Source organism: Alosa alosa, chromosome 7, assembly GCF_017589495.1.
Source record: "Alosa alosa isolate M-15738 ecotype Scorff River chromosome 7, AALO_Geno_1.1, whole genome shotgun sequence".
Lineage (NCBI taxonomy): Eukaryota > Metazoa > Chordata > Actinopteri > Clupeiformes > Clupeidae > Alosa > Alosa alosa.
In genome coordinates, this window is record NC_063195.1 from 10,400,623 (window position 1) to 10,426,054 (window position 25,432).

The following is a 25,432-nucleotide window of genomic DNA, read 5'->3' on the forward strand; positions in this document are numbered from 1 at the left end:
TAAAAGTGTTCTCCGTTATATTTTTCCATGTTATAAGTCTGTAGCCCCATATCAGGAACACCATTTGAATTCTGTTATGCGCCTTAGCTCTGATCAGCTGATGGTAACTGTCAGATGACTTAAGCGACCTGTCAAGCGTCAGCTGATATGATTCAAGTTTAAAAACGCGGAGGTGCTTGTGGGCCAGGGTTTTTTCTTTGGACAGTAGGCCTACCCAGGGAGTCTACGTGAGACCTGGACAAACTTTGTGTGGAAATAATATATCCCAACTAAAAGGTGGTTCTAGGTCGGAACCACAGACATACCGAGAGACAGGACTGAGCTTGGAGATCGCCGTTGTCGAAGTCGCTGGGATCCGTAAGAAGGATCCTATTTTTTTTGTTTAGCATCTATCCCAAAAGCCTCGTCGGATTGAACGTTTTCTTTGTGGATTACATGGGTTGCACTGGACGTGGATTATTCAGACTGTTTTCTTCTTTGCGGTGGATTTATGTCGGAGTCTCTTGGAGTCTCTGTTAATTTTCGTTTGGATGGACTGTGAGAGCGCATGAAGTGCGTAGGCTGCTTGGACATTTTGGTTGCGTTGTTTGCGATATGAACTGTGTGGAAATAAGTGTTTGTTTGTTTTCAAGCGTATTTCTGCTCACATAAAGTCTACCTGTTAACTGTATGTGTGGTGTCTATTCCGATGTCAGTGAAAAGCATTATTATTTATCTAGAGCCAATTCAATTTGTACCCGTGTTTAATGGTAATAGTTAGAATTTAAAAATCTGATCGTTACAAAATGATAACTCAAAAACCTGAAGTAAAATAAAAGGTATATTATTTACAGACCATTACTGTGTGTTTTTAAACATTCATGCTGTTTTCTTATAAACGGTGCACTGTCGCTTTAAGAGCATTGATCTTTACGTTCTCATAATGCCTTTTGCCAGCTCTTGTTTACAAAGTGCGTGATGCGCGTGGTGGGAGCGGTGGCACTGCCAGGCTACACAATCTTTTTTCTGCATTTCTATCCCTTTATTCTCTTTAAGTTCAATTGTGAATTCAAGTTCACAGCTCAAAGCTGACATGCACTAGAAGTTTGTGTTTAATCAAGAATCAAAAAGATTAGCGTGGCACCACTTTAGATGTTTCATTAAATGACTTGTGCTATTTCGCGAGGCATAGTGAGATCTTTCGGTTTCGCACAAAGTGCACTAACTATTATGTTCTTCATATACTTGTCTCTGAGCGTAGGCTTATGTCCATCCCGCAAATAGAGTCCGCTGCAGTCACAGTCATCTTCAACCAGTATCAGGAGATAACGTTCTACTATTTTGCGCGGATTTTTTCTCCTCTGTTGTTCTCACGGTGGTGTTTGTGAATATGTATCAAAACAAAACACTGCTTAATTTTTGGTTAAAATGCATTGTAACGCGCGTTACTGAAGTTTGTACCCAGTAAAATATTACCCAATTTTTTTTTTTGTAATGCCTTACATTACCGCGTTACCGCAAACAGCAATATATTACAGTAATTACATTACTTTTGTAACGCATTACTCCCAACACTGGTTGCAATGCAATTTCCCATTGCCAACCAACTAAGTTGCTAACAGGTTAGCAACTATGGTTTTGGGAAACGCACCCCAGCTCGATAACTCTCTAAAAACTGACAATGTGACAGACTAGCTGTCTGTGTATGTCTTCTACTATCCATGGTACTACTTTTGCGCTATGTGGCCGAGAATTACGTTAGGATAGAGAAAGGTATTTTATTGTGCCATGTTATGCGCTTGTTATTTGAAACACTGGAGTGGTGTTTTCAGAGGTGGAAAGTAACGAAATACATTTACTCACGTTACTGTATTGAGTAGTTTTTCTGTGTATTTTGTATTTTTTAAGTAGTTTATAAAATCGGTATTTTAAATTTTACTTGATTACATTTTGAGTGAAGTATTGTACCGGCTACATAAAAAATCCCATCCGTTACTTGAGTAAAAAAAAAAAAAAGTTAAGACTAACGAAAACAGAAAGGGAGAGGAATAAGAAACCGCGCCCTAAACCACTAGCCTAGTGATAATGATTAGCATGTGGCCTACAACAGGGCATGAATCAAGCTGGCGCCATGCAGTCTTTCTGAAAGGGATGGAGATGGAGATGGATCACGAGATGCATCAGATTACATGTGTAGCCTAACCTATGAAAGTGTATTTTCCGCTATTTCAATGGGTTGTCTCAGTTCGTTTTAGCATGATAGCTGAGATATTCAAGCAAACACCATGGGATTTCGTGGTTTTGGCGTTTGTGCTCACCTTTCTTTGGAAAGAAGTTTATTAGCAGTTGTTTCCCCTCATTTTGATGTCTCTCTTTTTAGTAACCTGACTTGGCTTTCTTGGAGAAAAACATTGCACCAGCAGCACAACAATTAGCGGTCCACTACTAGCGATGCTCAACTAAATAAACAAAAAAGATAGACTACCTTATGAATCATGCAGGGCGGACTAAACCATTTAGCACTTTAGCAAGGGAAAGTGACCTTAGACAGTTTTCACTATGTTTTGTATACAAAATCCAGTCAGTCAAACTTTAAATTTCGTCTGACATTCATTTTGACATTTAATTTGGAAGTTAAAATATTCAGGTAAAAAAAATATATGGTGGACATATATATAAAAAAAAAAATTCAGTAATTAGCTTAAATTTCCAGTGAGTCTATTGAAATTTTCACCACACATTATATTAACACATTATAAAAAATTCCAAACATAAGAGTTATGTGTATTAAAGTGGAATGACACAGGAAAAAGTATTGAACGTGCCTACTGAAATTTCTTCAATACTTTGTGGAAAAGCCTTTGTTTGTAAAGACAGCTTCAAGACATTTCCTGTATGACAAAACGTATTAGTCACAGTATCAGGTGTGATTTTGGCCCATTGTTCTAAACAGATTCCAGGGTCCCTCTTGTGAATCCTGATCTTTAGTTACTTCCAGAACTGTTTAATTGAATTTAATTTAATTGGCTGCCTTCAAGTCTTTCTGGAGCTTACTGAAAGTGGTCCTTGGCTTTTGAATTGACTATCCGTCTGACTCCCTGGTCAGAAATATTGCGAGGAGATCCTGCATGGCAGTGATGTTTCTTCCACTTGCAGATAATGGCTCCCATGCTGCTTACTGAAGATTCTGAAGTTTTGAAATGCATCTGTAACCAGTTTCATTGATATGTTTTGCAACAATAAGGTTGCAAAGGTCTTGGGAGAGCTTTTTTGCTTTTATCCATCATGAAATGTTTCTTGTGTGACACCTTGGTAATGAAAAACCTTTTATAGCCCATCAATATACTAACCAAGCTTATATTAATTTGCACAGATAGAAAGGATAACTACTCTAACTACTTACAGATTCCAGCTCGTTCCTTCCCTTTCCTTGCCTTAGTGCTTTTTCTTAGCTTGTTCAATACTTTTTCCCTGTGTTATTCCACTTCATTACACATGACTCTACTTATGGAGTGGTTTGGATTTTTTATGTGTGGATTACCTGAGTTATTACTAATGCCTGGTGAAAATGTTGTACCCCAGATTCCACTTTTCATGGGCCTCTCCTCCATTGGGGCCCTATACTTCCCACTCTCCCCCCCAGTTCGACGCCCTTTAATCTGCTGAACCTTCTGCTTGTTTCCAAATATAAAAAAACAACTCAACATTGGCCTGCCTGCCTCAGCTGCCTGTGAGGGGCTTTTCAGTTGGATTACTGTTCACTGCAAAGCGGCCTGCAAGGATGAGTGCAACTAACTTTGAAAAAAATCAACTACTGCTCAAACTTAAAGGAGAACTCCGGTGATTTTTCACATAGATCTCCATTTCTCAACGTCGCCGAAAGTACTGTCGGTGGTATGAACAAAACTGAAACAATCGGTTTTACCTAGCTCGAGTTGCTGCAGCTACAGCGCTACACACTGGGAGCATGAACATGGCTGCCTTAGCTGCTGGCTGCAGCAACTCGAGCTAGGACCAAAAGTCCTTTTCAGGCAAGTACCTCCACTCGGGCGGCCATATTGCATTGCTTTTGGGCACTTATCGTGCATCTATTTGGCAGAAATGTGTGTGCGTAAGGCTTCACGACACCAATCTTGCTCCAGCAGCGAGATCACAACAGATGATTGGCACGATGTCTTCACAGCACACCACATGATTGGCTCAATGTATTCACATGTCAACGTTTTGCAGCGGAAGGGTTGTGATATTTGTAGACAACTGACTAACCCCATGCATTACTATGGAGGATTTTTTTTGAGTGCTGTATCTCCTCATTAGAAAGTCTCTGGTAAAACTGGTTGTTCTGGTACCAAAAAAAAAAAAAAAAAAAGTAACTAAGTAACTTTTTTACTTAAAGTACATTTTAAATGAACTACTTTGAGACTTTTACTTTTTTACTTAAGTACATTTTCAGATCGGTATTTTAACTTGTACTTGAGTAATGTTTCATCAAGGTATTGGTACTTTTACTTGAATACAATATTTTTGTACTTTTTCCACCTCTGGGTGTTTTTGAGTCTCTATTGCATATTCACAATTGAAGTCCACTTATCAAACTATTGAGTCTTTGAAAATTATGACACACATTTACCTTTGACATCAAGAGTTGTTTTCCCACTTGGTTGTGATGCAGTGGGTCTGTCTCTCCTCTCCCCCTGACACCAGTACTGGCCCTTGTGAGACTCAGTAGCTCCATTGATTGTGAAGGTGTTTCCCTCAGACACTGGGGTTCTGCTGGAACCCTCATACCACTTATATGTCCAGCCACTGAGAGACTCTATCACACACTTCAGAGTGACCGTCTCTCCAATGAACACAGGACTCTGGGGCTCTACAGTCAGCGTAGCCAAAGGCAGCTCTGCAGAGGAGTAGATGGAGAGAACAAGGAGCAAAGGAGAATGAATATGAACTGTTCTCATTAGATTACGCAAGACCTTGGTAACAATATAGTCAACATGTCCATGTAATATTTTATTTATATATCAGTATACAATTCAGACATGATACCGACATGGAAGTCTTTGGTCTATTACCTCTACACCCTCCACATGTGTACTGGTACTGCCCAGCTCGATCAGGGAGGGAAATGGTGATGGCTCAACTTCCCCCTTTGTAAATGGAATATCTGTTTGTGTACCATTGATACCAACCTGTGTACTCTGCGATGTCACACCTCATAGTGACTTCATCTCCAGGGTAATATGAACCCTCATGGGGCTCTAGAGTTACTGTATTCTATGGTGGTCTAACTTCCTATTGAAAGTTGAGTATTATACTGATCTGAGAGTGTGTGTATTTAGATAACTTCTAGCTAGGCAGCCATCGGAGAGTTAATTAGTATCTGTATTATTTCAGGCCTCACAGCAAATACTAATTCAATGGCCATCTCAATGTATTGTTAAAGGCGCACTAAGTGATGCTGGGTAACGTCACTTCTGTTGACGTTCAAACAAAACAGAGAGCTAGCTCGCTACATCCTCCCCCTCCTTCCCGTGCAATTGAACCTCTCCTAAATGCGCATCTTGTCTGTGATTTGCTGGAACAGTTTGTTTTGTTTTTATAGGCCAGGTTGGCCCAGGTTGTTTTTGTTACCATTTTTGGAGCCTGGGCATTCAAAAGGGATCACATTTTTTTTACAGTGTATTCAGGACACAGGCAGCTAGCGTATGGTGAGGTGATGTTTGCTGTAAGTGACAAAATATGTTTTTGTCTGTCCAATTGTTTTGTTTCATCCTTACCCCTACAATTGGTTTCAAACAAATAAAATGAATAATAATGTTTATACTACTGCCTCTGTCTACGTCCATTGAGTTAGATAACTTGATTGGCCCTGTCACACATAAAAAGACACACATACACCCCCCACACACACACACACACACACACACATACATCTACCTTTGACATCAAGAGTTATTGTCCCGCTTGGTTGTGATGCTATGGATCTGTCTCTCCTCTCCCCCTGACACCAGTACTGGCCCTTGTGAGATGCAGCAGCTCCAATGATGGTGAAGGTGTTTCTCTCAGACACTGGGGTTCTGCTGGACCCCTTATACCACTTGTATGTCCAGCCACTGAGAGACTCTATCACACACTTCAGAGTGACCGTCTCTCCCATGAACACAGGACTCTGGGGCTCTACAGTCAGTGTAGCCAAAGGCAGCTCTGCAGAGGAGTAGATGGAGAGAACAAGGAGCAAAGGAGAATGAATATGAACTGTTCTCATTAGATTACGCAAGACCTGGGTAAGAATATAGTCAACATGTTCATGTAATATTTTAGTTATATATCAGACATGGTACCCGACATGGAAGTATTTTGCCTGTTACCCTCGCCCTACACATGTGTACTGGTACTGGCCATAAAGTTTCCCAAAACCATAGTTGCTAACAGGTTAGCAACTATGGTTTTGGGAAATGCACCCCAGCTCGATAATTCTCTAAAAACTGAGAAAAAGTGACAGACTAGCTGTCTGTGTATGTCTTCTACTATCCATGGTGTCACATTTGCGCTATGTGGCTGAGAATTACGTTAAGATAGACAAAGGTATTTTATTGCGCCATATGCGCTTGTTATTATGCAACATTGCAGTGGTGTTTTTGGTTCTCCATTGCATATTCACAATTTCATATTTCACAATATTTGTCATTGCAATATGTAGTACTAATTCTGTGTTGTCCAATGTGAATTTAAGTACACTTTTTTTCTTTTCTGATGTTTTTTGGGGGGGGTGGGATTTAAAGCTGTATACAGCAAAATCGCAGTCATTTCTTGCTTTTCAACTGCGGTAAGAAAAAATCCATATTGTCCCAAACATACCATCAATATCCTATACTGTCCTATACACAGGATTAAAGGTATCCTATGCAGGTTCAGGTATTTTTGGCGACTGCAGAGATCCCCCTGGAGTCGCGATATATTCATATTTTACTCTGCCGTTGTAAACAGCCTACTTCTCGTGACTTGTTCCACCTGTACACAATGAAAATGTTTTCGTTGTGGAGGTGAAGGAATAATAACAGGCAAAACTGTCTCCAAAGAGCCATATTTACTGACAAAGTCATGTTTTGATGATTTGAGCCGCCACTCTTGAAGTTGCATGGCTCGTTCTTTTGTATAGCGACTCACTATGTCTATGCTGTATGGCTATGCTAGGTGAACAATTCCCCTACTACAAGTTCATTTACCATCAAATTGGCTTTGTAAACATTATATTAAGGTGAAAATCTTCCATAGTGTACTTTCAAGGTGTTGTGGATGTCATTTACTTGATGGATTCCTACACGACAACATGACAACAACGGTATACAGCCTTTAGTGTCCCTGTCACTTAGTTATGTATTTTATCTTACGATTACATTTCAGTAAGGTTTGATATGTGATCTCTCTAAGAATATGTGGAACTGGGTCTCTGGCATTCTGGGAACACACTTTTCACTAGTTAGAGTTAAACTAACACTTTAACAGATTTGAAATTTAACTCTGATCACTAGTGTAGCACAAATATAATACTTTGGCATATTTGAAACAAGAACAAGAAGTTAACACTTCCTGGTGTTAATCATACGCACACACACACACACTCACACACACACACACACACACACACACACACACACACTCTCTCTCACACACACACACACACACACACACACACATCTACCTTTGACATCAAGAGTTGTTTTCCCGCTTGGTTGTGATGATGTGGGTCTGTCTCTCCTCTCCCCCTGACACCAGTACTGGCCCTTGTGAGATGCAGCAGCTCCAATGATGGTGAAGGTGTTTCCCTCAGACACTGGGGTTCTGCTGGACCCCTTATACCACTTGTATGTCCAGCCACTGAGAGACTCTATCACACACTTCAGAGTGACCGTCTCTCCAGTGAACACAGGACTCTGGGGCTCTATAGTCAGTGTAGCCAAAGGCAGCTCTGCAGAGGAGTAGATGGAGAGAACAAGGAGCAAAGGAAAATGAATATGAACTGTTCTCATTAGATTACACAAGACCTTGGTAACAAAATATGAAACATGTCCATGTAATATTTTATTTATATAAAAGTCTACAATTCTGACATGATACTGCAGCCGACATGGAAGTCTTTTGCCTGTTACCTCTACACCCTCCACATGTGTACTGGTACTGGCCAGGGGCGCGTTTCCCAAAATCATAGTTGCTAACCTGTTAGCAACATTGTTGGTTGCAATCAGTGTTGGGCAAGTTACTTCAAAATCGAAATGTATTATGCATTACATATTACTGTCATTTCAAAGTAATTTGTTACATTATAATATTACTGTCTCTGAATTGTAAGGCATTACACTACTATTGCATTACTTTTAAGTTACTTTCACCAAAATATCTGGAAATATGGATTTGCCATTCGAAATGCAGTTTATTACGCTCAATCATAGTCAGAATTTTGTTAAAAACCAACAAAAGGTCTGGTAAATTGTGATATAAATACTGTAATTCTAAGGCCTAGGCCTGCTCATTAAAATCAATAGAGAGCCTACTAAATTGTAAATCAAAGCTTAAAGAAACTGTATGTGAGATTGTGGCCAAAACTGGTACTGCAATCACTTTCAAACTTCTGTAGAGCGGTGTATCCCCTTCCCCTCCCTCTGACTGGCAGAGCTGGCAACACAGATGTGAGAAACACTACTGACTTTGTGATTAGTAGATAGGTGGTGGGTGGCGCATCAGGCCAAAACACAACATGACAAGATCAATATCAGTTGAGGGCTGCAACTCCACTTTTTAAATGACAATATCTTGGCCAGACTACTGTTGTCAGTGATATAAGTAGTTGAAATAACATGATTTCTTAATGTCTACTGACATATCAGGGCCATTTATGATTAATTGAAATACATTTCTTACATACGGTTCCTTTAATAAAGACATGTCAAGATGGTGGCCTACTGACCATTTTGGTGCCCTAAGTGAGTGGTTTTGAGTGAGTGGCATTTAAATTGTAGCACTGCCACATCATTTTAGGATTCACTTTTCTTAAGGCTGTGTTATGAAATAATAACCAACATAAAAGTGTTCTCCGTTATATTTTTCCATGTTATAAGTCTGTAGCCCTATCATTGAACACCATTTGAATTCTGTTTATGCGTCTTGGCTCTGATCAGCTGATGGTAACTGTCAGATGGACTTAAGCGACCTGTCAAGCGTCAGCTGATATGATTCAAGTTTAAAGCGTGGAGGTCTTGCTTGAGGGCCAGGGTTTTTTCTTTGGACAGTAGGCCTACCCAGGGGAGTCACGCGGAGACCTGGACAAACTTTGTGTGGAAATAATATATCCCAACGAAAGGTGGTTCTAGGTCGGAACCACAGACATACCGGAGAGACAGGACTGAGCTTGGAGATCGCCGTTGTCGAGTCGCTGGGATCCGGTAAGAAGGATCCTATTTTTTGTTTAGCATCTATCCAAAAGCCTCGGCCGGATTGAGCGTTTTCTTTGTGGATTACATGGGTTGCACTGGGCGTGGATTATTCAGACTGTTTTCTTCTTTGCGGTGGATTTATGTGGAGTCTCTTGGAGTCTCTGTTAATTTTTCGTTTGGATGGACTGTGAGTCGCATGAAGTCGTAGGCTGCTTGGACATTTTGGTTTGCGTTGTTTGCGATATGAACTGTGTGGAAATAAGTGTTTGTTTGTTTTTCAAAGCGTATTTCTGCTCACATAAAGTCTACCTGTTAACTGTATGTGTGGTGTCTATTCCGATGTCAGTGAAAAGCATTATTATTTATCTAGAGCCAATTCAATTTGTACCCGTGTTTAATGGTAATAGTTAGAATTTAAAAATCTGATCGTTACAAAATGATAACTCAAAAACCTGAAGTAAAATAAAAGGTATATTATTTACAGACCATTACTGTGTGTTTTTAAACATTCATGCTGTTTTCTTATAAGCGGTGCACTGTCGCTTTAAGAGCATTGATCTTCACGTTCTCATAATGCCTTTTGCCAGCTCTTGTTTACAAAGTGCGTGATGCGCGTGGTGGGAGCGGTGGCACTGCCAGGCTACACAATCTTTTTTCTGCATTTCTATCCCTTTATTCTCTTTAAGTTCAATTGTGAATTCAAGTTCACAGCTCAAAGCTGACATGCACTAGAAGTTTGTGTTTAATCAAGAATCAAAAAGATTAGCGTGGCACCACTTTAGATGTTTCATTAAATGACTTGTGCTATTTCGCGAGGCATAGTGAGATCTTTTCGGTTTCGCACAAAGTGCACTAACTATTATGTTCTTCATATACTTGTCTCTGGCGTAGGCTTATGTCCATCCATAAATAGAGTCCGCTGCAGTCACAGTCATCTTCAACCAGTATCAGGAGATAACGTTCTACTATTTTGCGCGGATTTTTTCTCCTCTGTTCTCACGGTGGTGTTTGTGAATATGTATCAAAACAAAACACTGCTTAATTTTTGGTTAAAATGCATTGTAACGCGCGTTACTGAAGTTTGTACCCAGTAAAATATTACCCAATTTTTTTTTTGTAATGCCTTACATTACCGCGTTACCGCAAACAGCAATACATTACAGTAATTACATTACTTTTGTAACGCATTACTCCCAACACTGGTTGCAATGCAATTTCCCATTGCCAACCAACTAAGTTGCTAACAGGTTAGCAACTATGGTTTTGGGAAACGCACCCCAGCTCGATAACTCTCTAAAAACTGACAATGTGACAGACTAGCTGTCTGTGTATGTCTTCTACTATCCATGGTACTACTTTTGCGCTATGTGGCCGAGAATTACGTTAGGATAGAGAAAGGTATTTTATTGTGCCATGTTATGCGCTTGTTATTTGAAACACTGGAGTGGTGTTTTTGAGTCTCTATTGCATATTCACAATTTAAGTCCACTTATCAAACTATTGAGTCTTTGAAAATTATGACACACATTTACCTTTGACATCAAGAGTTGTTTTCCCACTTGGTTGTGATGCAGTGGGTCTGTCTCTCCTCTCCCCCTGACACCAGTACTGGCCCTTGTGAGACTCAGTAGCTCCATTGATTGTGAAGGTGTTTCCCTCAGACACTGGGGTTCTGCTGGAACCCTCATACCACTTATATGTCCAGCCACTGAGAGACTCTATCACACACTTCAGAGTGACCGTCTCTCCAATGAACACAGGACTCTGGGGCTCTACAGTCAGCGTAGCCAAAGGCCAAGCTGCAGAGGAGTAGATGGAGAGAACAAGGAGCAAAGGAGAATGAATATGAACTGTTCTCATTAGATTACGCAAGACCTGGGTAACAATATAGTCAACATGTCCATGTAATATTTTATTTATATATCAGTATACAATTCAGACATGATACCGACATGGAAGTCTTTGGTCTATTACCTCTACACCCTCCACATGTGTACTGGTACTGCCCAGCTCGATCAGGGAGGGAAATGGTGATGGCTCAACTTCCCCCTTTGTAAATGGAATATCTGTTTGTGTACCATTGATACCAACCTGTGTACTCTGCGATGTCACACCTCATAGTGACTTCATCTCCAGGGTAATATGAACCCTCATGGGGCTCTAGAGTTACTGTATTCTATGGTGGTCTAACTTCCTATTGAAAGTTGAGTATTATACTGATCTGAGAGTGTGTGTATTTAGATAACTTCTAGCTAGGCAGCCATCGGAGGAGTTAATTAGTATCTGTATTATTTCAGGCCTCACAGCAAATACTAATTCAATGGCCATCTCAATGTATTGTTAAAGGGCACTAAGTGATGCTGGGTAGCGTCACTTCTGTTGGCGTTCAAACAAAACAGAGAGCTAGCTCGCTACATCCTCCCCTCCTTCCGTGCAATTGAACCTCTCCTAAATCGCATCTTGTCTGTGATTTGCTGGAACAGTTTGTTTTGTTTTTTTTATAGGCCAGGTTGGCCCAGGTTGTTTGTTACCATTTTTTGGAGCCTGGGCATTCAAAAGGGATCACATTTTTTTACAGTGTATTCAGGACACAGGCAGCTAGCGTATGGTGAGGTGATGTTTGCTGTAAGTGACAAAATATGTTTTTGTCTGTCCAATTGTTTTGTTTCATCCTTACCCCTACAATTGGTTTCAAACAAATAAAATGAATAATAATGTTTATACTACTGCCTCTGTCTACGTCCATTGAGTTAGATAACTTGATTGGCCCTGTCACACATAAAAAGACACACATACACCCCACACACACACACACACACACACATACACACATTTACCTTTGACATCAAGAGTTATTGTCCCGCTTGGTTGTGATGCTATGGATCTGTCTCTCCTCTCCCCCTGACACCAGTACTGGCCCTTGTGAGATGCAGCAGCTCCAATGATGGTGAAGGTGTTTCTCTCAGACACTGGGGTTCTGCTGGACCCCTTATACCACTTGTATGTCCAGTCACTGAGAGACTCTATCACACACTTCAGAGTGACCGTCTCTCCCATGAACACAGGACTCTGGGGCTCTACAGTCAGTGTAGCCAAAGGCAGCTCTGCAGAGGAGTAGATGGAGAGAACAAGGAGCAAAGGAGAATGAATATGAACTGTTCTCATTAGATTACATTAAGACCTGGGTAACAATATAGTCAACATGTTCATGTAATATTTTATTTATATTATATATCAGACATGATACCCGACATGGAAGTATTTTGGCCTATTACCTCTACACCCTCCACATGTGTACTGGTACTGCCCAGCTCGATCAGGGAGGGAAATGGTGATGGCTCAACTTCCCCTTTGTAAATGGAATATCTGTTTGTGTACCATTGATACCAACCTGTGTACTCTAAGTGATGTCACACCTCATAGTGACTTCATCTCCAGGGTAATATGAACCCTCATGGGGCTCTAGAGTTACTGTATTCTATGGTGGTCTAACTTCCTATTGAAAGTTGAGTATTATACTGATCTGAGAGTGTGTGTATTTAGATAACTTCTAGCTAGGCAGCCATCGGAGAGTTAATTAGTATCTGTATTATTTCAGGCCTCACAGCAAATACTAATTCAATGGCCATCTCAATGTATTGTTAAAGGCGCACTAAGTGATGCTGGGTAACGTCACTTCTGTTGACGTTCAAACAAAACAGAGAGCTAGCTCGCTACATCCTCCCCCTCCTTCCCGTGCAATTGAACCTCTCCTAAATGCGCATCTTGTCTGTGATTTGCTGGAACAGTTTGTTTTGTTTTTATAGGCCAGGTTGGCCCAGGTTGTTTTTGTTACCATTTTTGGAGCCTGGGCATTCAAAAGGGATCACATTTTTTTACAGTGTATTCAGGACACAGGCAGCTAGCATTATGGTGAGGTGATGTTTGCTGTAAGTGACAAAATATGTTTTTTTGTCTGTCCAATTGTTTTGTTTCATCCTTACCCCTACAATTGGTTTCAAACAAATAAAATGAATAATAATGTTTATACTACTGCCTCTGTCTACGTCCATTGAGTTAGATAACTTGATTGGCCCTGTCACACATAAAAAGACACACATACACCCCCCACACACACACACACACACACACACATACATCTACCTTTGACATCAAGAGTTATTGTCCCGCTTGGTTGTGATGCTATGGATCTGTCTCTCCTCTCCCCCTGACACCAGTACTGGCCCTTGTGAGATGCAGCAGCTCCAATGATGGTGAAGGTGTTTCTCTCAGACACTGGGGTTCTGCTGGACCCCTTATACCACTTGTATGTCCAGTCACTGAGAGACTCTATCACACACTTCAGAGTGACCGTCTCTCCCATGAACACAGGACTCTGGGGCTCTACAGTCAGTGTAGCCAAAGGCAGCTCTGCAGAGGAGTAGATGGAGAGAACAAGGAGCAAAGGAGAATGAATATGAACTGTTCTCATTAGATTACGCAAGACCTGGGTAACAATATAGTCAACATGTTCATGTAATATTTTAGTTATATATCAGACATGGTACCGACATGGAAGTATTTTGCCTGTTACCTCTACGCCCTACACATGTGTACTGGTACTGGCCAGGGGCGCGTTTCCCAAAACCATAGTTGCTAACAGGTTAGCAACTATGGTTTTGGGAAATGCACCCCAGCTCGATAATTCTCTAAAAACTGAGAAAAAGTGACAGACTAGCTGTCTGTGTATGTCTTCTACTATCCATGGTGTCACATTTGCGCTATGTGGCCGAGAATTACGTTAAGATAGACAAAGGTATTTTATTGCGCCATATGCGCTTGTTATTATGCAACATTGCAGTGGTGTTTTTGGTTCTCCATTGCATATTCACAATTTCATATTTCACAATATTTGTCATTGCAATATGTAGTACTAATTCTGTGTTGTCCAATGTGAATTTAAGTACACTTTTTTTCTTTTCTGATGTTTTTTGGGGGGGGGTGGGATTTAAAGCTGTATACAGCAAAATCGCAGTCATTTCTTGCTTTTCAACTGCGGTAAGAAAAAATCCATATTGTCCCAAACATACCATCAATATCCTATACTGTCCTATACACAGGATTAAAGGTATCCTATGCAGGTTCAGGTATTTTTGGCGACTGCAGAGATCCCCCTAGAGTCGCGATATATTTATATTTTACTCTGCAGTTGTAAACAGCCTACTTCTCGTGACTTGTTCCACCTGTACACAATGAAAATGCGAAGGATTAACAACAAGCAAAAACTGTCTCCAAAGAGCTATATTGACTGACAAAGTAATTTTATGATTCGAGCCGCCATTCTTGAAGTATAGTAAGTAAGTATAAGTATATATACTCTTTTGAACCCGTGAGGGAAATTTGGTCTCTGCATTTATCCCAATCCATGGATTAGTGAAACAAACTCAGCACACAGTGAACAGAAGCACACACTAATCCCGGCGCAGTGAGCTGCCTGCTACAACAGCGGCTCTCGGGGAGCAGTGAGGGGTTAGGTGTCTTGCTCAACTACTACCTACTAGTGGCTACTAGTCGGGTTCGAACCGGCAACCCTCCGGTTACAAGTCTGAAGCGCTAACCAGTAGGCCACAGCTGCCCGACTTTGCATGGCTCATTCTTTCGATAGCGAGTCACTATGTCTATGCTGTATGGCTATGCTAGGTGAACGATTCCTCTACTCCAAGTTTGTTTACCATCAAATTGGCTTTGTAAAGGTTATATTAATGTGATAATCTTCCACAGTTTACCTTTAAGGTGTCATGGATGTCATTTACTTGATGGATTTCTTTTGGCAACAAGGAAAAATTACATGACAACAGGACAACAACGGTATATAGCCTTTAGTGTCACGGTCACTTAGTTATGTATTTTATCTTACGATTAAATTTCAGTAAGGTTTGATATGTGATCTCTTTAAGAATATGTGGACTGAAGCAGTGACATTCTAGGAACACACTTTTCCATCACTATCATAAGTAAATTGGAAATGATGACACTAGTTAGAGTTAAACTAACAGATTTGAAATTTAACTCTGATCACTAGTGTAACACAAATGTAATACTTTAACATGTTTGAAACAAGAACAAGTTAACACTTCCTGGTGCTAAACATACGCACAGACACAGACACAGACACAGACACACACACACACACATCTACCTTTGACATCAAGAGTTAACACTCTGCTGGGTTGTGATAATGTGGGTCTGTCTTTCCTCTCCCCCCGACACCAGTACTGGCCCTTATGAGACTCAGTAGCTCCATTGATTGTGAAGGTGTTTCCCTCAGACACTGTGGTTCTGCTGGACCCCTCATACCACTTATATGTCCAGTTACTGGGGTACTCTATCACACACTTCAGAGTGACCGTCTCTCCAGTGAACACAGGACTCTGGGGCTCTACAGTCAGTGTAGCCAAAGGCCAAGCTGCAGAGGAGTAGATGGAGAGAACAAGGAGCAAAGGAGAATGAAAATGAACTGTTAGATTACACAATTTTAAATCTACGTATAAGTGTTTCAACACTGAATCTGAGTTGCATTTCTTACACTTTTAATGGACTGTTGAATTAACACTGACAAGATTGAGACAAAGTAAACACAATCATAGTGTATGACTCTCATAGAGTTAATTTAACACTGGAAAATTGCTGTGTGAGTGGTTCAGAAATTATTTTGTCAATATTATGTTCAATACATAATGCTTACGTTTATGAACTATACTGTTGAGCTTGATGGGAAGCACAGACACATCTGGACGATTTTCAGCAACAGCTTCTTTCAGAATGGATGTCACATTTTTAGTGTCCAGAAAAATGTTCTTGAATAACAGGACAAAATCCACAACAACCGATCCTGGTCTAAGCATTCAACAGGGAAGAGGGAAATTAAGAGGGAATAGATTACACATTTGCAATCACTCTACAACACTTGGTGTAATAAAATGCACATCTACCAACCTGATACTATTGATGTGTGTGCCAAGAAATTGGGATCCAAACTTTTCAGAGTACATTTTATTTAGCTGAAAATTAATGCATTAAGAATCAATTATTTTTCTATTATATCACCAAACATTCTTATAATGCTAATGCAGGTTCATTTTCATGAAAACTTAAAGAACAAAGTGAAGAACATGTGCCAAAGGAAAGAGTTAAGAACTGGAGAAAAACAACAGCAACAAAACTATTCTTACCACTGTTGAAACATCTGCAGCCAAGCTCTTAAACCTTGGTGAGGAGGTATTTGCCAGCTCTGGGATAAAGGGCTGTTGCAGGCTGATTTCAATGTTAATCTCCCGCTCTATAATACGTTAATAAATAGTTTTTAATACTTCAGAAATTATGCAATATAATAATTTGTTAATGAAATGATATTGCCATTATTTAACAGCTGTTAAAGGAGAAATCCGGTGAGTTTTCACATAGATCTCAGTTTTTGCGGTAATTGTCATGGTCCTAGCAAAATGGGAAGAAGTGTCCTTTAGCAGAATGAAGGTCGGGCTGTAGCGCCCCCTATGGACCGAATTGTATGTGATTTGGTGTGCTTCCAGAGAATGTCGTATTAATTGTGTTTACCAAGTTTGAATATGGTTGGACCTTTAGAAGATACAATATAGGTAATATAATTGTTATAGGCCATGTTCCAATAGTAGATTGATGTGTAACTTTTTAGACGACAAATCAAAAATCGGAAAAAGCCAACCTGTTATGCTGGGTCTGAAGGTGATGTGTAATGAATTCTGTGGGAATTTGGAAAAATGGTCTAGGAGGAGGTAGATTAGGTTTTTTGAAAATGGCGGGATAATGTGCAATATGGAAAAAAGAATTTGAAGGAATAAATGGAAAAGAAAATAGTCAAAAACTTCATATGGTTCCAGAGATATGAGGATAATTTTTTTCTATTATAGCACCCACTTAGGAAATAAATGGGTAATTTCTGTTTTGTGAGATCATGCATTGATTTGGGACCTATGGCAAAATTTTAGTGTCTGTAACTATTACTTATATGGCTGTAGATACGTTTTTGCGGCGGAAACATAATTTCATGAAATGGTTAAAAAATACAACAAAAAATAATAGGAGTCCTGTAGCTTCTCTGCATGGACCCCTAACAATCAATTTTACCTAGCTTGAGTTACTACAGCCAGCAGCTAATGGAGCCAGGCAGCATTACACTCTGGGGGCATGTCCGTGAGCTCTCATGTACATGCCCACAGTGTAGCACTGTAGCTGCCTGACTTTGTTAGCTGCTGGCTGTAGCAACTCGAGCTAGGTAAGACTGATTGTTTTCATTTTTTTTTCCGTATACTGACAGTAGGCTACTCGGTGACCTTGAGAAACAGAGATCTATATGAAAACTCATCAGATTTCTCCTCGACGGAATTGTCTATGATTTATAAGATCAGTTAGAATGGATGTGTTAATGATTAAGAAAATATTAACACCTACGTGTATGCATGTCTTTATAAAATATAATGATTAAACACATGCACCAATGATTAAATGTACAAATAGTGAACAAAAATAATAGTTTACAAATTCTTAATAAATGCGTATTAGTGTGACGTTATTATAAAGTGTTACAACATACACACACGCACACACACACACACACATCTACCTACCTTTGACATCAAGAGCTAATATCCCGCTTCGTTGTGATGATGTGGGTCTGTCTCTCCTCTCCCCCTGACACCAGTACTGGCCCTTGTGAAACTCAGCAGCTGCTATGATGGTGAAGGTGTTTCCTTCAGACACTGGGGTTCTGCTGGGCTCCTTATACCACTTATATGTCCAGCCACTGAGAGACTCTAACACACACTTCAGAGTGACCGTCTCTCCAATGAACACAGAACTCTGGGGCTCTACAGTCAGTGTAGCCAAAGGCAGCTCTGCAGAGGAGTAGATGGAGAGAACAAGGAGCAAAGGAGAATAAATATGAATTGTTCTCATTACATTAAGACCTTGGTAACAATATATTAAACATGAACCCTAATGGCACTCTAGAATTACTCTACTCTGCGGTGTAACTTGCTTTTTGAAAGTTGAATATTATACTGATTTGAGAGTGTTTATGTTTAGATCACTTCCAGCTAGGCAGCCATCTGAGAGTTACTTGGTAACTGTATTATTTCAGGCCTCACAGCAACTACCAACTCAATGGGCTCTCAATGTATTGTTAAGTGTATGGTAAGTTTTCTTTTGATTATATTCTGGTGTGTGTAGTGTGTCTGTCCAATTGTTTTGCTTCTTGCTCACCCCTACCACTGGTATCAAACAACGGAAATAAATATTAATGCATCATTGTTTATACTATTGTCTTTATCTGCATCCATTTAGTTTGATAACTTGATTGCCCCTGTCACATATAAATAGATACTGGATCAAAGACACTTGTGTGCACACACACACACACACACACACACACACACACACACACACACACACAGACACACACAGACACACACAGACACACACAGACACACACACTTACCTTTGATATCAAGAGTTGTTTTCCCACTTGGTTGTGATGATGTGGGTCTGTCTCTCCTCTCCCCCTGACACCAGTACTGGCCCTTATGAAACTCAGTAGCTCCAATGATGGAGAAGGTGTTTCCCTCAGACACTGGGGTTCTGCTGGACCCCTTATACCACTTGTATGTCCAGCCACTGAGAGACTCTATCACACACTTCAGAGTGACCGTCTCTCCCGTGAACACAGGACTCTGGGGCTCTATAGTCAGCGTAGCCAAAGGCAGCTCTGCAGAGGAGTAGATGGAGAGAACAAGGAGCAAAGGAGAATGAATATGAACTGTTCTCATTAGATTACGCAAGACCTTGGTAAATGTCCATGTATATTTTATTTATATATAAGTTTACAATTCAGACATGGTACCGACATGGAAGTCTTTGGCCTATTACCTGTACGCCCTCCACTTGTGTACTGCAGTGTTTCCCACAGAATTGGATTCAATTTTTGTGGCAGTGGCTGACTTGGAGGGGGGGGGGGTTACAAAAGATTCACTGAACAACAATGCTGATGTGGTACATGAAAATTTAGCTAAAAATGTGGAGAATGCAATGCAATCAAGTATTTTGGACGATATATTGTCACAAGCTGGCAGAATAGGCAACAGGCCGATGTGCGTTTTATTTGGAGACTGTTTTGCGAAACAGAGACTGAGTTTGCTGCTGATATTCTGGGGATAGGCTACAACATAGCCAATGTACGACTTTAGCCTTTTAATATTTTTTTTTGCTGCATTGGATCAGTCTTTCTGGAACAGGCAAGGGCTTTCTAACCTCACGTCAGCAGCGCTACATCACCCATATAGCCTACATTAAAACAACCAGCGGATGGTGGGCGGGTGCGGTTTTTGGTCAAAAAACTTTTGCTGATGGATGGCTGATGAATGATAAGTTTTGCTATGCAGTTATGTTTGAAATAATAGCCCATCGGCGCATCTCTAGTGTGTGTGCCTTTCTCTCGCCTCAGAGGGGAGGGGGAGGCTGAGGGGTCGATCAAGCATGGATTCTAAACTCTGTGGTGGATAGGATCTACAATTTGGTGTTAATTACAGTGCATGAAAATGCACTGTACTGTTCTTCCTAGGCTTCTTCTTATTACAGTGCATGAAAATGCACTGTACTGTTCTTCCTAGGTTTCTTCTTCTTCTTATTAGAGTGCATGAAAATGCACTCTACTGTTCTTCCTAGGCTGCTTCTTCTTCTTATTAGAGTGCATGAAAATGCACTCTACTGTTATCCGAATTATTAGAGTGCATGAAAATGCACTCTACTGTTATCCGAATTCTTCTTATTACAGTGCATGAAAATGCACTGTACTGTTCTTCCTAGGCTTCTTATTCTTATGTTTCTTCTTATTACAGTGCATGAAAATGCACTGTACTGTTCTTCATAGGCTTCTTATTAGAGTGCATGAAAATGCACTGTACTGTTCTTCCAAGGCATTTTATTACAGTGCATGAAAATGCACTGTACTGTTCTTCCAAGGCTTTTTACAGTGCATGAAAATGCACTGTACTGTTCTTCCAAGGCATTTTATTACAGTGCATGGAAATGCACTGTACTGTTCTTCCTAGGCTTCTTCTTATTACAGTGCATGGAAATGCACTGTACTGTTCTTCCTAGGCTTCTTCTTCTTCTTCTAACGCGTTTAATGCAGCTTCAACCGTTTAACGTAGAAACTTCATTCAAACTATGTTACGTAGGTCTTACTTAGGACATGGGTGCTATGTATTTTTCAGCTTTGTAACTTTTATACTTTTTAAACTATTAATTAAAAACTAGTCAAAATTTCCCCATAGACTTAACATGGGCTGATGACATCACAATAGAGCCGTTAAGCAATTAGAATCCTATGGCAGGTGTTCGGGCCACCTGGATCAACTGCCAGTCTCAGGCTTTAAGCATACAAACTGGCCCTATTAAGACTACACATCCTGTTCAACTGCTTCCTCTGCCAAAACTGTTTCAAAATAAAAGTCCTCACTACAATATTTCACTGTTAAACAATTTAACCCTTTAAACTACTGAACTTTTTAACTGTTCAGCCATTGTAACTGTTACTTGTCATCAACTATGACTCCTACCCACTGTAGCTAGTTAGCATGGTTAAGATAGTTAAGATGTTAGCATCTTAGTTAGCATTTTAAGCAAAACTGCTTAAAATGATTAGCTAAGTCAAATGGTTAGCATGTTAGCATTCTAGTTAGCATTTTTAAGTAAAACTGCTAAAAATGATTATTTAGTTAAGATTTTTAGTAAAACTGCTAAAAATGATTAGCTAAGTTAGCTAAAGTAACGATGGTTAACATAGTTAAGATGCTAGCGTGTTAGCATCTTAGTTAATTTTTAAAGAAAACTGCTAAAATGATTAAATTAAGTTAGCTAAGTAGCGTGGTTAGCATAGTTAGCATCTTAACACTTTACAAGATTTTGAAGCAAAACTACTAAAAATGATTAGCTAAGTTCGCTAAGTAACATGGTTAGCATAGTTAGCATGCTAGTTAGAATAGTTAGCATGACTACTAAAAATGATTAGCTAAGTCACATGGTTAAGATAGTTAAGATGCTAAGATGCCAATCAAGATTTTTAGCAAAACTGCTTAAAATGATTAGCTAAGTTAGCTAAGTCACATGGTTAGCATGTTAGCATGCTAGTTAGCATTTTTAGCAAAACTGCTTAAAATGATTAGCTAAGTTAGCAAAGTCACATGGTTATTATAGTTAGCATAGTTAGCATAACTGCTAAAAATGATTAGCTAAGTTAGCTAAGTAACATGGTTTTTACCATGTATACCATGTATTTTACTCTGCCAAAAACTGTTTCAAAATAAAAGTCCTCACTACAATATTTCACTGTTAAACAATTTAACCCTTTAAACTACTGAACTTTGCAACTGTTCAGCCATTGTAACTGTTTGTCTGCTTGTCATCAACTATGACTCCTACCCACTGTAGTTAGTTAGCTAAGTTAGCTAAGTAACATGGTTTACATAGTTAGCATGCTAGCATGTTAGCATAGTTAGCATAACTATTAAAAATGATTAGCTAAGTTAGCTAAGTAACATGGTTAAGATAGTTAGCATGCAAGATGTTAAGATGCTTAGTTAGCATTTTTAGCAAAAAACTGCTAAAAACTATTAGCTATGTTAGCTAAGTAATGTGGTTAAGATATTTAAAGATGTTAACATGTTAGATGCTAGTTAAGCAAGATAGTTAACAAAACTGTTAAAAATGATTGCTAACCATGTTACTTAGCTATAGTTAGCATGTTAGCATGCTAGTTAGCATAACTGCTCAAATAATTAGCTAAGTTAGCTAAGTCCCATGGTTAGCATACTTAGCATTTTAACATTGTTAGCATCTTGGATTAGCATAGTAACTTGGTTAACATTATTATCTTTGTTAACATAGTTAGCATAACTACTAGCAAACATTAGCCATTCCAAGTGTCAGTTATCGTCAACTATCTACCTAAATAATTTAAGCATTTAAACTATCCACTTATTTAACCGTTCAATCATTCCAACTATATTAAACCTTATCTACCAAGTAAATCATTTACCTATATAAACTATCCACCTATTTAACTGTTCAGTCATGCCAACTATATTAAACCTCATCTACCTAGCAACCAGTATAGTTTGTTTTTACTTTGTATGATATTTGACATCATATTTTTTGCATTTTCATGCACTGTATTTCCTTCAGGAAATGCTTTTCTAGTTACAGTGCATGAAAATGCACTGTACTGTTATTCCAAGGCTTTTTCTTCTTCTTCTTCTAACGCAGTTAATGCAGCTTAAACCGTTTAACGTAGAAACTTCATTCAAACTATGTTACGTAGGTCTTACTTAGGACATGTGGGCTTTGTATTTTTCAACTTTGTAACTTTTATACTTTTTAAACTATTAATTAAAAACTAGTCAAAATTTCCCCATAGACTTAACATGGGCTGATGACATCACAATAGAGCCGTTAAGCAATTAGAATCCTATGGCAGGTGTTCGAGCCACCTGGACCAACTGCCAGTCTCAGGCTTTAAGCATACAAACTGGCCCTATTAAGACTACACATCCTGTTCAACTGCTTCCTCTGCCAAAAACTGTTTCAAAATAAGTCCTCACTACAATATTTCACTGTTAAACAATGTAACCCTTTAAACTACTGAACTTTTGAACTGTTCAGCTATTGTAACTGTTACTTGTCATCAACTATGACTCCTACCCACTGTAGCTAGTTAGCATGGTTAGCATAGTTAGCATGTTAGCATTGCTAATATTGTTAGCATTTTAAACAAAACTGCTAAAAATGATTAGCTAAGTTAGCTAAGTAACATGGTTAGCATAGTTAGCATGTTAGCATGCTAGTTAACATTTTTAACAAAACTGCTAAAAATGATTAGCTAAGTTAGCTAAATAACATGGTTAAGATAATTAGCATGCTAAGATCTTGGAATTAACATAGTTAGCATAACTGCTAAAAATGATTAGCTAAGTTAGCTAAGTAACATGGTTAGCATAGTTAGCATGCTAGCATGTTAGCATGCTAGTTAGCATAATTAATCATTTTTAGCAGTTATGCTAACTAAGTAACATAGTTAGCATGTAATGTATCCTAGGTATTTTTGTGTCGTGAACTGTCCTTGTCACATCTGAATCACTCAATTTTTAAAAGGTGCCCTGCCACACAAAACCGTTTTTACTTGCATTTTTTTAACATGTTAGGTCAATATGTGTTTGTGCTATGTCGTGAATGTGAAAATAAACAGCTACCTCCTCCGTCAGCTCTAGCCACTGAAAAGAAATAAGCAGAGAAATTAGGCCAATTGCAAAAGCTCTTCAGATTGACGTGGAATTGATGAGCTCATTACTATTCATGAGCTCGCCCAGTTGAGACCGTGCCCACAAAATTCGTTTAGCTCTATGACAGTTTTAGTAGGCCTATGCAAGGATGGCTGAATGCCAGCGGACTTGTTCGCTATGCACGAATAGAACTTCAACAATGCATTTTGCCCAAGAACCCAGACTTGAGGATCAAAAGGCTTCAGTTTATTTTTTGGAACAATGCTACAGGCTTTGCAAAAAGGTTGCTGTTGAAGCCTGGAGCAGTAGGCTACCATCACAGCAGTCTACGACCAGTGCCCGTAAGTAAAACGTTATTGTCAACTCAAGGAAGTGCTATGTTATACAGGTTTAATGAACTCGCTAGCCTAGCAGGTTTTATTTATGCACATTTGGACAATGCTAGCACTCGCTAGCCAAGCAAAGTTCATGCCATGAAGCTAAAATGAGTTGATAACAGCTACCATCGCGGCAGTCTATGACCAGTGCAGTCCGTAACTAAAACTATCAGCTCAAGAAAGTCTTATGTTATACAGGTTTATGCACTCGCTAGCCTAGCAGGTTTTATTTATGCACATTTGGACAATGCTAGCACTCGCTAGCCAAGCAAAGTTCATGCCATGAAGCTAAAATGAGTTGATAACAGCTACCATCGCGGCAGTCTATGACCAGTGCAGTCCGTAACTAAAACTATCAGCTCAAGAAAGTCTTATGTTATACAGGTTTATGCACTCGCTAGCCTAGCAGGTTTTATTTATGCACATTTGGACAATGCTAGCACTCACTAGCCAAGCTAAGTTCATGCCATGAAGCTAAAATTAGTTGATAACGGCTGTCATGTTATGGACGAAACCTACTAGCTGTTAGCCAATCAGAGTCAAGCAGCTTAGCTCGTTGAATATTAATGAGAACTGGCGCAAATCAAGCCGAGTCTTCATGCAGGCTTTCAATACCACGCTAGAATGGCTTGAAACAAGGTAACCAAGGCATGTTTTCAACAAAAATTTTTACAGAGTCCATGGTAGAACTTCAGACATTACCTCAAAGTAATGAAATATGTGTGGCAGGGCATCTTTAAGATAATTTAATAAAACTGTTTTTATAAAATATCCTTCAGCGTTGTGTGTGTGTGCCTCTAGGGTCAACAATTATAACCTACTTCCCGTTACAAATTCTGAAGTAGGTCAGGAGAGAGTCCTATTACTTTTACCTCCTGGAACTGTAGAGGTGTTGGTAGAGACCTTCGCCCAACTGAACAGTGGAGATTGAAAGCTGTATGGCTGTTACAAGATTACCAAGTTACCTTCTAAGACAGAGGTCTCCAACCTTTTTCCTCCGTGAGCTACTTTGACAAAATGGACATGGCCGAGAGCTTTTATGTTAGTAGTAGCATGCCATGTTTTCACATAGCTGATCTCCGCCCAAAACCGCTGAACAAGATTTGTATGCTTTTAAAAGGTTCCTTTCAACTCATTTATCTTCTCTCTTTGTAGACTGTAAATTTGATTCCATAGGAAATTTTAACGTGTTTCCCAAGTGGCTGGGTTATCAGATTTATGAACATCTTCCTCAAACCTTTTGGAGAGCTACTTAGAAACAGGTGGGGCCCTAATGGCAGCTCGCAAGCCGTTCTAA

The 25,432-nt window shown here is 39.5% G+C and overlaps 1 protein-coding gene across 2 annotated transcripts in view; it reads right to left on the reverse strand.

Annotated features, from left to right (window-relative positions):
* The window catches only part of LOC125297523 (immunoglobulin superfamily member 1-like), a 74,458-nt gene that overhangs the window by 14,247 nt on the left and 34,779 nt on the right, over positions 1-25,432 (reverse strand). Inside the window, exons 9-20 of one of the 2 annotated variants that reach the window (XM_048247905.1) lie at positions 18,922-19,188; positions 18,053-18,319; positions 16,622-16,728; positions 16,386-16,450; positions 16,135-16,286; positions 15,589-15,855; positions 13,554-13,820; positions 12,248-12,514; positions 10,943-11,209; positions 7,682-7,948; positions 5,917-6,183; positions 4,610-4,876 (exon numbers count right to left, since the gene is read on the reverse strand). In XM_048247905.1, coding sequence (XP_048103862.1) covers positions 4,610-4,876; positions 5,917-6,183; positions 7,682-7,948; positions 10,943-11,209; positions 12,248-12,514; positions 13,554-13,820; positions 15,589-15,855; positions 16,135-16,286; positions 16,386-16,450; positions 16,622-16,728; positions 18,053-18,319; positions 18,922-19,188 — 2,727 coding nt within the window. The remainder of the gene's footprint in view (positions 1-4,609; positions 4,877-5,916; positions 6,184-7,681; positions 7,949-10,942; positions 11,210-12,247; positions 12,515-13,553; positions 13,821-15,588; positions 15,856-16,134; positions 16,287-16,385; positions 16,451-16,621; positions 16,729-18,052; positions 18,320-18,921; positions 19,189-25,432) is intronic. The other variant, XM_048247906.1, reaches the window with a different exon arrangement.